This window comes from Amblyomma mixtum, chromosome 3 (assembly GCF_055824585.1).
Source record: "Amblyomma mixtum isolate Tamu chromosome 3, ASM5582458v1, whole genome shotgun sequence".
Taxonomy (NCBI): domain Eukaryota; kingdom Metazoa; phylum Arthropoda; class Arachnida; order Ixodida; family Ixodidae; genus Amblyomma; species Amblyomma mixtum.
In genome coordinates this window covers 236,075,990-236,090,172 of record NC_143014.1, presented here as the reverse complement: position 1 = coordinate 236,090,172, position 14,183 = coordinate 236,075,990, and the positions used below count along the sequence as shown (strand labels likewise).

Below are 14,183 nucleotides of genomic sequence, written 5' to 3'. Positions count from 1 at the left end.
GGCTACTCGGCTATCTTCGAAGCTTCTTTTTATGGTTGTTGGTTGGTGCAGCGATCTCGGCATAAGGCCTCATGCCACCATAACTCCCTTTCTCCGCCCGCACATGAAAATTCCAGACGGTGCACACGCCAAAAAGGGGAACCAGTCAGGAGGTCGAACTTGCGCAGCGTATTCCTCCTGCGCTTAAGTGCACTGTTGTCTGAACAGGAACATCGTTGAACGCGGCGGTTCTGCGTGTTATTCCATCATGCGTGTTTTCCACACGCAAAGCGGTCCTATCAACACGAAGAGTTCGCATGGAGTTCCGGAGTTTTTCATCGCAGATATAAATGTTTTAAAGAAATGTATGATGTGAATGGGTTTTTTAAGAGACTGCTCAAGTATGTCCCAAAACAACACAGCTTTACGACAAAAATGTCATTTTATTTCTCAAATTGTATCTCGTTGCTCGCACAGGTAGAAATGCACTCACCACGGCACAAACGTTCATTTGGCGCGAAGGTTCGTCCTAACATGCAGGGTTCATGTCTGAAGCATGGAAAAGGTTTTTGTGGCCGATTGAAATTACAGTCGAGCCCATTTATAACGAACCTGACGGTCACGCGGGTTCCGTTCGTTATATCTGATGTTCGTAGCAAGTGGATTCTTCGTACATCAGCCAAAAATACTAAGGCCGCTAAAAGTGGCGTTTATTATAAAACTGCGTTATGCGTGCCTACTTGTGCAAAGCAGAGCCTGTCGCTGCTCTTTCCAGGCTATCCAGGGCGGTCATTTAATCCTCGTTGAGACCTTGCTGCCAGCTATCAAATTTAGGGACGGGTATAACTAATCATGGATGAAGTGTGCATAGCAACTGATGGGAGGTCGGCCACATAAATGATTCCTGGCAATAGGGAGAGCTCGCACTTTGTGTTCGACGTCTCCGTCAGAGCAGGCGCTTCTGCGATTTTGTGGTCCGCAGGAACGTAGTTATCCGAGGAAACATCTTGTCGGCTACGGATCAACGAAGCGTGGCCAGAAATCTGCATGCATCTGGTCACGTGTGTTTCGAGCTTCTTCTGTCATTCCTGTGCTGATGCAGCGACGAAGTAGCGCAGCGCTTGTGGCGCAGAATGCATCCGTTGCACTGTCCGCTGTATGACAATGTGTGCACATGGTAGCGGCGCAAAAGATGGAGACGACTGGGCAGGCTATGCACACCACGTGACCAGCATGGCCAGCAAGGATTTCAAAATTATCAAACCGCTGCTGTTAGTTCCTCCGCGACCATGGTCTTTAGCTTCGCTCTCGACGATGCCCCCGTCTCAAGCGCACCGCGCTTCTTCCATTCGGGATGCCTTGCCGAGCCGGCGAACGCGTAGGCAGTGATTGGCCTCGCACGTCATCGAGGCGGGTTTTCTCGCGAGCATGTCCAGGAAAGACAGGCGAGCACTTAGTCGCCTATTAAGCATAGATGCCAGAAAGGGGCCGTTTGTAGTTTTGAAAATAAATGCCTGAAACAAGTTGGTGGACAAATGGCGCATGCCAGATTAACCACTCTTTATCACTATCAAGGGCGCAAAAAATTTTGTTGACTAAAAGGTTCCCTTTGATAGCGCCCCAGGAAAAGTCGCATTTGCCAATTTGGTTTGTTTGTTTTGGTTTATTAGATTTTAACGTCCCAAAGCGACTCAGGCTATGAGAGACGCCGTTGTGAAGGGCTGCGGAATTTTCGACCACGTGGGGTCCTTTAACGAGCACTGACATCGCACTCTACACAAGCCTCTAGAATTTCGCCTTCATCGAAATTCGTTCTCCGCGGCCGGGATCGAACCCACGTCTTTCGGGTCAGTAGCCGAGCGCCGTAACCACTGAGCCACCGCGTCGGGGCTATAGACAATTTGTGTCCGTGCAAAAACGAAGCGTTGTCAACCCATCCAAGCGTGTGTTTTTTATGATACTATTTTTATCAGAAGAGAGGAGGTTGACGTCATCATAATAAGTCAATATCGTAATTTCTTACTGTACTATAGTGAGAAGCCACGATTAGCTGTGTATTTGAAGATACTGAGCTATAGGGGTTCGGGATACAGAAAGCCTTACTCCTTGTCTGCGAAATTGATAGATGGTGAAGCAACACACTCATCTGCTTCCTTCCCGATCACATAGGCCTCGACCAACTCCCTACATATGCAAGCAGGGTTATTAAACACGACACTTGTCTTATCTACTGGGGGAAGCAATCGTTGCACTCGCTGCAATGCAAAGCCAAGTTGTACGACACCGCTACTTTTTTCACCCATCTGTGATGATAGAACAAATGCTCATTGCTTCCCCACTTAGAAAGACAAGTCTCCTGTTTATTCACCCAGATCGAATTTGTAGAGAGATGGTGGAGGCCTTTATTATCAGGAAGGAAGCAGATGGGCGTGCTGCTTCACCATCCATCAATTTGGTAGAGAAGGAATCAGGCTTTCCTGGCAACTGTGTGAGGTGCAGGAGATAGCGGAGTGCTGTCTACTATGGAATATAGTCTTCGTATTTCGTTGAAGATGTCATGACTCGACTATGATGTGCGTGCGCAGTACGGTTTTTTGTTTTAATCTTTGTTCTTCTGTTTTCTGGATTGTTGACTGTGTCCTGCGCCTTCATAAACTTTTCCGAGAATCTAATAACCAGCTGTTAGTCAGCGTCTGTGTCGCCTCCAGACTTCCTTTTGTCCTGTTTACTGCGCAGCTTAAGCATGAACTCTTACCAATTAGAACAGTTTTATGTTCTTGTAAACAAATTTTTTCATTTTTATTTTGTATACCGATGTGCCAGAAAAATGAAAACGCATAGCAGGGTTGACTGAAGCTCATCTGCGTGCTAATTTTTTTTTTGTCCTGAACCCGTTTGAACTCGTTTCAACCGGTCCGGGATAGTCCGAACCGGTTCGAACCGGAACGGAATGGCTCTTTGGAGCCGAAACTGGAACTGAACCCGAAAGGCGTGAACACGAACCCGAACCGAACCCAAAAAAATGCCGATTCGACACCGTGGGCTGCACAGTTCCTACCAAAGACGCGAAATTCGCTGCCTTATTTTTAATGCTTCTGCAGTTTATTATGAGCACAGAAAGTCCTTTAGGTCCAGCCAAATCATCGATATGGATACATTGTGTCATATTTTATGCTTGTCATTCCCCGTCATTGGAATGCGCAATAATTCTCAGTAAAAATTACGAGGAACTTTAGCGGCTGAAGTGGTGAAAGGCGAAACCCTGAGTGCTGCATTCTGCAGCGCGATTGTTCTCTGCACATTTTGTTGGTGCATTAATTAACTGCCAATTAATGACGCTTAAACTTCACCTTTAGGAGTGGAAAGCGACAGCGTGTTATAGCGCTGCCACGGAGTCCAAGGAACGCCACCACCCGTTGGGCGCGATGCCTAGCCCTTTGAACACCACGGTTTTTGAGGAAAGGAAATGGGGCTGTAATTGTGTCATCTATGTGCACACCTGAGCCGCACCGTACAGGAAGGGAGGAAGTGTGAGTGAAAGAAGAAAGAGGCGCCATAATGAAGAAAATGAAAATTGTATTTGAGGAAAGGAAATTACGCATTAACTGTCTCACATATCTCAGTAGACACTAGTCGAAAATTGTATTTGAGGAAAGGAAGTTGCGCACTAACTTTCTCACATATTTCAGTGGACACCCGTCAAAATGCGCGCGCGGTGACGTCACGACAATTTGTACCAATCTGAAACGCGGACAAATACGCCTTGCTCGTCGGTAAATTCGTTTTTGAGGAAAGGAAATGTATCTGTCTTTCTCATATCTCGGTGGACACCTAAACCTCGCCGTAACGGGAAGGGAGGAAGATGGGAGTGAACGAAGACACCGTATTCACTAGACGCACCTTTGCTCATTCCAAACCATTGAGCTGGCATGGCGGCGTGGTAGCGTACTCGGCTCGCACTCTGGAGACCGGGGTTCGATTCCCAAGCTCGGCCAATTTCTTACTCGGTTTTATTTATTTATTTGGTCTGACTAGAAAGGTTAATTAGAGTAATTGGTTAAGTAAGCTATTAACTAAACTCCGAGTTACTTGGAGCATCACTATACGATCCCTTTAATTGGTTGCATGGTTACAAGCCAGAGTACAATTGGCCCCGTTTGAAATTCGCGCACTGTGCCGTCATCACCATTTCGACCAATTGAAAAGCGGGACATTTCTGTCGACAGCTCCTGCTTACAACGATGAGGCATTAAACGCTTCCGCCTTAATACAGGTTGCTTCGTGTCAAAGTCACAGGTATACGGGTCGCCATTTATAACTGCTTTATTATATTTGAGACGTAGACGAATTTCCTTCCTTTGTCGTTTTTATTTCGTATAACTACACATACGACGCCGTTCTTCCTAGACAGTGCGACTAAAGTCTTCCGAGACACTAGAATTACGGTCTGAATTTTTGCGCATTTTGTAATACACTCCTTCGTGCTCTCTGTCTTGAAAAGATCGCTATGATCGGCCGGTTTTTCAATTCCTGGTATGCTCCCACATTATGGGAACTTCCGATAAGTACTGTATCAAGTTGTAGGTTGTCTTGACAAAAGCCTCTGACTAGTTCTTCAAATGTTTGCGAAGGTCGCTCAATGAGCTTGAGGAATCCGGTTGGCTTCACGGGCGGAACCTTGCGGTGCTGGCAGTCCCGACAAGCGCGGAAGTAATATGCAACATCGAGACCCAGACGAGGCAGTAGTGCTTGTCTTGAATTCTGGCTTGTGTTCTAGTCACACCAAGATGGCCGGAAGCTGATTCGTCATGGAAGGCGTGAAGAATTTTGTTGCGTGGGGTCACGGGGACGACCAGCAAGTATGGTCTAGTGTTGGCAGCGGATTTATTCTCAAAGAGAACACTGTTATGCATATAGAGAGACGACAAAGCGCGCCTGAAGGCTATAGGAACTCAGCGGCTGGCACCTTCAAGATAAGGAATGACGCCGCGGAGATCGGGGTCGGCGCGTTGATGCTCGGCGTAATCGTTGGTGTGTATTAAATTCAGGAAAACTTCGTCGTCAGCACCGATGTCCAGAGCTGTTTGCACGGGAGTACGATATAAGTAGTAGGTGTCTGCGTGTGTGCGACCGGATTTTTAAAGAAAGCAATATCGAACTCTTGTAAGTCGAATGCTCCATCGTGTGAGCCGGCTGGAGGGATCCTTCAGGTTGGTTAGCCAGCATAGTTCGTGACGATCGGTAACTACTTTGAAAGAGCAGCCATAAAAGTAAGGTCTGACCTTCGAAACTGCCCACACGTTGGCGAGGCATCCTTTTTCAGAGGTATAGTAGTTGGCTTCTGTCTTCGAGAGTGCGCGGCTGGCATAGACGATGACACGTTGTTTATCCCGCTAAACGTGAACGTGGACAGCGCCCAAACCAACGTTGCTCGCATCGGTGTGGACCCTTGTGTCTGCAAGCTCATCAGTGTGCGCCAGCACGGGGGGTGTCTTAAAACGCTTTCTGGTGCGGTGGTTCCCACTTGAATGGTACATGCGCATTTGGCAGATTAGTAAAGGGTGAGGCAATTTAATGAAATTCACCACTAAGCGGCGGTAATACGCGCATAGCCCGAGGAAGCGACGAATGTCCTTCTGGTCACGCGGCGGTAGAAAGTGAGCACTGGCGGATGTTTTTTCGGGATAAGGAAGGACCCCTTCTTGATTCACGACATAGCCTGATGATGTTGAGGCCTGCAGTACCGCCTCGAGGCGACGCAGGTGCTCTTCGAAAAACGGGGCGAAAACGATGACGTCGTCCAGGCAGCCCATACAAATTTGCCACTTATAATCCATAGGAACATTGTCCATGAGCCTTTGGAAAGTCGTGGGTGCCGAACAAAGACCAAATGGCATCACCTGATACCATTACAACCCGCCTGGAGTGATGAATGCCGTCTTGTCGCGGGCCCTTTCGTCTACCTCAACTGGCCAATATGCAGACTTCAGGTTCGTGGAGGAGAAATACCTGGTGTTGCATAAGCGATCCAAGGCGTCGTCAATTCTGGGCAGTGGATACACATCTTTCTTAGCGATGCGATTTAACCGACGGTAGTCAACGCAAAATCCTAAGGTGGTGTCCTTCTTCACAAGCGCGCTCTGTGCCACCCACGGGCTCCTAGAAGGGCGAATAATGTCGTTTGCGAGAATTTCTTTCACTTTCTTTAGTAGACACTCGATAAGGTGACTGTCGGAGAGGTGGGACATTTTCATCTGTAATAATCCGATATTTCGCAACATGCGTCCGCCCGACGCGTGGCGACGACGCGAAGGCAGCGCGGTAGCGAGTGAGCAGTTACCGCACTTTGTCTTGCTGCTCGAGTGGCAGGGCTGGGTTAATATCGTACTTAACACCAGGAAGTGTGTCGTGCTCAGTTGAAGCGTTGTTAAACTGTGCACACACCTACTTTCAGTAAGCGCGCCAATAGAAGCCACATTCGTCCCTTTGTTAAGGTGTTGGTGTTCGTTTTTTAAATTGCTGAGACGAACTTTGATCATGATATCTTCAAGGAACACAACCGCCCTGGTAACGGAAAGTCCTCTGACCAGAAGCAAAAGCTGCTTGCTTTCCACTACAGCGTAAATTTGCCGTATGTTCTTGGAGCCGACGGTTACCATTACACTGGAACGAGCAGGCATGGTCACGTGTTCGTCTAGAATGTGCAGCGTCACTAGGAGAACAGTATCGACGGGTATGGCTTTCTCAGTGCAGAACTAGATGCACTGAAATTGCAGATCAATAACGGCACTGTTTTCGGTCAGAAAGTCCATGCCGAGTCTGACGTCCCGGGAACCCTCGGCTAGCCCTACGAACGTTGCCAGGAATGTTTGGCCTAGCACGGTTACCCTCGACGTGAACGTTCCCATAGATGAGATCAAATGTCCCCCTGCAGTACACATCTGTGGGCCGTCCTAAGCGGTTGTGACCTTGTTTTACTGCCGCCGCGAATTGTCCACTGAGCACAGAATAATCGGCGGTGGTATCCACCAGCGCTGTTACATCGGCGCCGTCAACCGAAATAAAGAAGTCGCCCGTGTATGGTGTCCTACTTTGGGGATGTCGAGGCATTCGTTCTCGGCTGTGGTGCGTCGAAGGAGTCCGGCATCAAGGAAAGGCGTCGTGCCTACAGAGGGGTGCGTAAGGACATCGGCTAGTTCTGACGTACGTCGGCAGATGAATCGTGGGCACGGCTACGGAATACGGCGTTGGTTGGGAATTGTCTTGTGACAATGTAGGATCTTGCACATTTTGTCGTTGAGAAGCCGCACCTCCAGAGGCCGCTGCATCTAGTTTCTCCTACGCGGACTCCGAGACTGCAGGTGTCGCCCTGAAGAACTGTAGCGACGGAGATGGTGATCGAGACAAAGGACGCTATACAGAGTCCGCTTGAGAGATGTAATCCGCGATCTCCTGCGGTCGTTCTCCACAGATCGGACGAGTACAGCTGAAGGAGAATCCTCTAAGGCCAGTATTCTTGTATGGGCAGCGGCGCCAAGCATGTCCAGCCTCACCGCAGTGGTAGCACAGCGGCTGATTGTCTGGCGCTCTACAGACATGCGTTCTGCTGCCTCCTAGGCGCTGGGGAGAGTTCGGCTAGAGAAGTTCAGTGCGTGTAGCGGTGGAGGCAGGTGCGTCGTAACGTGGGTTCGGCTGGGACGGAATTAAACGACGTGTGACGGCGGCGTAGGTGAGATTGGGGCGTGTGGCTGCGCTGGGCAGGGTAGTGGTGCACTCGTGCCTAAAGCTTGTTGGACCTCCTCACGAACGTCAGCAAGCGTGGCAACCTGAGGCTGTCCCTAAACCGGAAAGAGCTTCGCCAGTTATTTTCGCACTATGGATCGAATAATCTCGCGTAGAGATTTTGCCAAATTCATCGTGGGTCCCTCCACAGTGGCAGTTAGCTTCGATGCTGTTGCTCCTTTACAAAGTCATTGGAGGACTTTGAACCAGGCCGGTGAACAGCTGCTATTTAACCCCTTTCATTAGGAAGCTCACCTTCCTCTCCTCCGACATGCTTGAGTCCACAAATGGGAAGAGTCTCTTCATTTCCTCGGCATACACCGTCACGCTGTCGTTAGGGAGTTGATTTCGGGCCTTCAAAAGCAGGTCAGCCTTCTCTTTGCATAACGTGCTGTCGTGGTGACTTAGAGGAAATCGCTTTTGAGCATATCCCACGTTCGAAGGACAGATTCATTATTTCTAAATCAGGTCTGCGCGTAGCCTTAAGGGCTAAATAAACATGGCGCATCTTGCAGTCAGCGCCCCAACCATTGTAGAAGGCCTGTTGATTGGAGGTTCCGTCTGCACGAGCGCTGGCGTCATTATTATAAAACTATGGAAGGAAAATGGTTTAGGCAATGAAAATTAGGCATTGAATGAATAATGTAACGCTGCGCTTTCCGCGCAGGATCAGAAACTTAATGATGGTTGACCCACGCAGGGAACCGCGGTAATCTTCCTCTTTAAACAGCGAGGTCTCTTTGACGACGAGGTCTCTATGTGTCCAGTCAGGTTGGCGCGCATTTCAGGTAGCAGTACTTGCTTCTTGCTGAGTTAAGTAACTAAAACTTGTTGACTAGCGAAGTTTCTTCGTACCCATAATCCCCATAGGCACGTAAAGTTAAATAAAATCCGGAAGAAATGGTCTTGCGCTTCACTACTGCGCCAACGGCCGTGAATGTCTTTTTGCCAGGCTCGAACACTTATTTGGAGTTAAACTGACTTGAATATGAAACCATTATGACATCTCGGAAGTCTAAATAAGAACAAGATTATAAGGGTTGTGAACTTATTATTCATATTTTAAAAGCTACATCGTGACTGCCAAACGTCAACAATCGAGCTCGTCGCTCGAGCGCTCTAAACAGGTGTCTGGACGACTGTAGTGTTTCTTTCTTTTTGTGCGTAATATGAAGCTAGGAAGCATGATCCCCTGTTCTGATCGCGGCTCCTGCAGCTCGCTGTGGAGGAAGAAGCCATTATCGAAATTCTACTTGGCACTCCCTTACAATAGAAGGCGCCAGATTTTTTTAAAAATAATATCACTGTGTTCTCTACAAAGTCTGATTTGAAAGTGTGCCCTGCGGTACTGTCGTGACATAAAGGGGTGTACATCAGTGGAACTTCGAGTAGCTGCATCGAAACCGCCGTTTCACGAGTGTGCCTGGTGTCGAGACACTCGAAAGGAGGAGCGCTTATATCTGCTGACACGACAGTTTCTTTGTTTCTGTCCGCTGCGTTGCTGTTTTTTGTCGAGAACGCCAAGCACCTTGCGCTACGATGTAGTTACATCCAACAATTCTGAAAAAAAAGTATTCTTGGGCGGGAAACAGTTGGTCAACGCATTTTTTTTTCAGAGAGTGTAAGATTGCACTACAGCAGTCAATACATCCTCATATCACCCGACGGATGTCTTGAATTTCTTTTTTCTATTACCGTTCTGGCTATGGTCTAAAGCGTTCTCCATTGGTTTTCTATGGCAGTCTTAACTTTTAGGTGCGATCAATGGAAACACTTCTAAAGAAAGAATAATGGAGTTTCAATATTTCCGTAATAGTATCCTACAATTGTCAAATTTTCAGAATTTTTGCCCGAGAATGTTTATTTATTTATTTGTTTAATACCTTCAGGGCCCCTGCAGGCATTACAGAAGAGAGTGGATGCATGGAAAACATATGCATAAAAATACAAAAAAAGAGGAACTACAACGCGGCAGACTGCAGATTACTGGGAGTTAAGATATTCCTCAAGAACAGATCTGAAGAAAACAGAGTCGGTAATTGTGGCAAATGAGGTGGGCAGGTGGTTTCGGTTTGGTTTGGTTTATGGGGTTTAACGTCCCAAAGCGACTAAGGCTATGAGAGACGCCGTAGTGAAGGGCTCCGGAAATTTCGACCACCTGGGGTTCTTTAACGTGCACTGACATCGCACAGCACACGGGCCTCTAGAATTTCTCCTCCAAAGAAATTCCAGCCGCCGCGGCCGGGATCGAACCCGCGTCTTTTGGGTCAGCAGCCGAGCACCATAACCGCTGAGCCACCGCGGCGGCGCAGGTGGTTTCATTTCTTGCTTGTCTTGGGAGTAAATCAGTGAAAATAAGTGTTTGCCTACTTTACGAGGGTGGTCTCTACGGGATGAAGTGTATGCAGGTTTTAGCGAGAAGCGCTACTTTAAGATGGTGAGTGTGATGATATTTTTTGTGCAAGAGAGATAAGTGAGACACTTTTCTTTGTAAGGAAAGTACTGGAAGGTTGAATGTAGCATTCATATTTTACACGCTGGATAAACGTGCGTAGTTGTGAAGTATGAATATTCCACTGCGAATTTGCACAGACTCCAACTTTGAGTGTGACATTCAAGACCAGGATCCCACACCAGGCATGCATATTCCAGTTTTGGGCGTACGAGTTATTTACAGAGTAGAAGTTTTAAGGTGGACGATGGCGCAGTGAAATGTTGTCTTAAATATGCTAGCATGCTATTGGCGTTGCTGTAAATGAAGTGAGATGTGTGTTTCTCAGGACAGATTGTCGGTTATGTAAACACCTAGGGATTTGTAATATGTTACGTGTTCTAGGGAAATACCTTCGATATGGTAGTCAGAAAGGACAACAGAAACAGAAGGTAGGTTCCGAGGAACTCACATTGGTTTGCACTGATGAGGGTGTAACACGCATTTTCGAGGTGTTATACCAGTCTGATATACTGTTAATGGGAGAATGAAGTTGGGCGCAGTCAGAGATAGAAGAGATCCTTCTGGAAATTACGCAGTCATCGGCGAACAATCTAATTGAAGAATTAGTGTGGTCAGGCAAGTCGTTAAAGTAGAGGAGAAAAAGTAATGGTCCAAGCTCAGAACCTAGGGGCACACCGGAGCAAACTGGAGAGAGCGAAGAATCTCAGTTATTGGCATATACAAACTGTGTTCTGTTGAGCAGAAAATATTCGATCTATGCTAAAAGGTTGGGATAACTGTTAAGCCTTCTAAGCTTCTAAAAAAGTAATTGATAGTTAAGCAAATCAAACGCTTTGGAGAAATCTAGAAAATGCAGTCGATGTAGGATCCAGTCTATGGCAGCAACAAGGTCATCAGTGAAGGATATGAGCTGTGAGTCAAATGAAAAAAAAAATTTTCGAAACTCACGCTGATGTGGTGTAGAGAATAAGTTATTTTAAAGAATATTAACCATGTTGGAATAGTTGATATGTTGGAAGATTTTGCATGGAACGCTAGTTAAGGAAAGTGGTCTGCAGTTAATGGGTGAAAGCGCGTCACCAGACTCAAGTAACGGTACCACCTTGCCCAGCTTCCAATCGTTTGGTAACACTGAAGAATACAAGAATTGAGTAAGCAGTTTAGAAAGGATTATGAAAGACCACAGATCGGTATTCGTCAAAAACGTCGAGTTAATACCGTCTACGCCTGAGGACGGAGAGTTTTGAGTTCCTGATTAGCTTCTGCACACCATCCGACTCAATTAGAACAGTGTCCATTGTAGGAAAATTCATGTAATCAATAAGAGGCAGGGAAACAGACTGCAGTCGCGAAAATACATTTGAAAATAATTTATTAACTGCATCACAACATTTTTCACTAGGAATAACAACGCAGTTTTCACGCATATAAAGTTATGTAGGATTTTGAGCCACTAATAATGTTTCAGAATTTTTTTTGGATGTGTAACCAGCAAGGAAGGCAGGATCTTTTAAAAATTTCTTGTTTAGCGCTCTTCATTGCACTATTGTATAGAGACTTAGCTCTCAGATAGGCAACCCAGACATCGTGCCTACTGCTAAATTTTGCCTTGCGAAACAATCTCTTTTTGTATTTAGTAGCCGTTTTAGGGAATGTTGAACCACGGGGATCTCTGTCTGCCCGATATTACACGTAGGGGTATGTATTTATTTGTTTGGGAATTGACTTTTTTTTTAAACAAAGGCCAGTTCTCATCGAGAGTGCGTGAGAAAAAATTCGGTAGGTATCCATCCAAAAATATTCCGAGTTCTCAATTTATCGAAACGAAGTCTGACTTCTTGTAATTTTGCATGAACTTTGGCCCTGGCGTGGAGCGAGTCACGATGCCTGCAAACGAGAAGAGAGTAGTACTGTGGTCACTGAGACCAAGTAGAAAATTGAGTGAATGGACAACATCGGGAGAAGTAGTCATAACGCAGTCTAGGATATTGGAACTAGCTGGCGTGATTCTTGTCAGTTGCGTTAATATTATTGGCATGCAGTAATGCGGCACCTCATCTACCGGTGTGGCACGGCTATGAGAAACTGGGAGGAATATGTCCGTTCGGTGGCGCGTTTCGCAAATGGCGCCTGGGCAGCTAGCTGTCCAACGTAGGAGGCTGCCCTGTTGTCAATGCGACCTCAGGAAAACGCTGCAACGTTGTGAGCTGCTGTAAGCCAGCATGCTTTCAATAACGAACGCCAGTCATAATGAATAATTTGTGCTTACCTGTGAATTTTCAGTCGTGATTAAGCAACATGTATCAGGTCTACGAAAACATGGGCTTCACATTGGGCATCAACAGCGCAAGATGTTCCTTCTAAAAAAGGATTAACCTGAATTGATTTCCTTTTTTTTTGCAGCCAGTGTGACGCAATTCTTTACGAGTGCTCTTAGACCGCACAATATGTTTTCTGCGCAGAAAAAAATCCGCTTCGACGAAGTGTTCCGGTGTTGGACACTTGCTTCGTTTCACAAGCATTATGCTGCGCCGGCTTGCGGCTTCCGATCGGTGGAGGACTTCTATGAAAAGTGCACCCTGAAGGTATGTGCAGGGGAGGAAGTAACAAATTACGCCCTTTTCATTGCAATTCAATTCAATTCAATTCTTTTCTCATTTCTTCAGCACAGTACATAACATCACTGTCTGAATCCTTAGCCAAATGCTAGTTATGGATCCATGCAATGAAAGCAAAGAGAATAGTGAGGACAAATTCTTTCTACTGCATGCCAAAATAATACACATGGGAGGAGCAGGCAGAACTGACCTTATTACTTTGAGTAGTTCTGGAATTTCCAAAGCAGGCCTCAGGAAATTAGGGTTGATAAACAATCTAATTTTCTTCTGCGGTTTTTCAGTCGATGACGAGTCTGATTACCCTCTGTCGGGACTATTTTTCTTCTCAGGAATGACTCTTGTTAAGGAAAAGAACGATGAACAAGGCACAATGCCAGAAGCTTTGCGAAGTATTCTTCATATGCTGCTATCCCAGCAATATGCGCTAGTTCGTAACGTGGCGATACTGAAGGGTATGCTATGTCTCAGGATATCAGGCCACTATGTTAGCTACACAGTTTTCCAGCATTTTAAGAACAGTGGTAGCAACTTTTAGTGTAACAGTATTGTGGTGTCTGGTTCAGACCAGACGCATGACACGGGATCACGCAAGCGCAGTATGCAGAAACACTCCCCTTTATTCGTCACAGTCAAGCCACTTATATAGGAAATCATATTGAATGACGATGGCGATATGTACACTGAAAGAAACGAAACTGAAACAAGAAAGGATACAACATCGCCTCCCGCTTGAAAATACAACATAGTAATTTACAACAACCAAAATAACACGAACTGAACACTTATTGTTCAGGTAAAGAAAACCCAAATCTTTCTACAGGTCGGCGTACCCTAGTGCTTCGACGCAAAGGTTGCTCCACCGAATCCTCTAAAGGAGCAACCACTTCTTCATTAACTTCAGCACTTGTTTCAGTGTGCTTGTTTCACGGTTGCAGTGTGCTGTCTGCAGCAGTGGCCACCTGCAGCCGTTCCTTTGTTAGGCACTCTGATACAACGGACACAATTTCTTCCTGCATCGTCTGCTGCGAATCACAGTCAAGAGGTAGGCGTGAAAGCGCATCGGCCACGACATTTTGCGATCCCTTTTGGTACTCTACGTCGAAGTTATAGTACAAAAGTCGAGCTGACCATCTGGATATACGCAAAGGTCGGCGTCCTGTACCGGCAGCTGAAAGTAACGTCACCAGTGCCTGGTGGTCCGTACGTAACAAAAATTTTCTACCCCACAAGTAGACGTGCCAGCGCTCGCACGCGAAGAGACAAGCAAGGGCCTCCCGTTCCCCAGCGGAGTACTTCCGCTCAGCAGGAGTCAGGGCACGTGATGCGAAGGCCACCGTGCGTACGCTGTC

The 14,183-nt window shown here is 46.7% G+C and overlaps 1 protein-coding gene across 1 annotated transcript in view; it reads left to right on the top strand.

Moving 5' to 3' along the window:
- LOC149354079 (protein ABHD1-like) overlaps positions 1-14,183 on the top strand; it is a 37,935-nt gene that overhangs the window by 20,054 nt on the left and 3,698 nt on the right. The window contains exon 5 of the mRNA XM_089575922.1: positions 12,679-12,801. Coding sequence (XP_089432048.1) covers positions 12,679-12,801 — 123 coding nt within the window. The remainder of the gene's footprint in view (positions 1-12,678; positions 12,802-14,183) is intronic.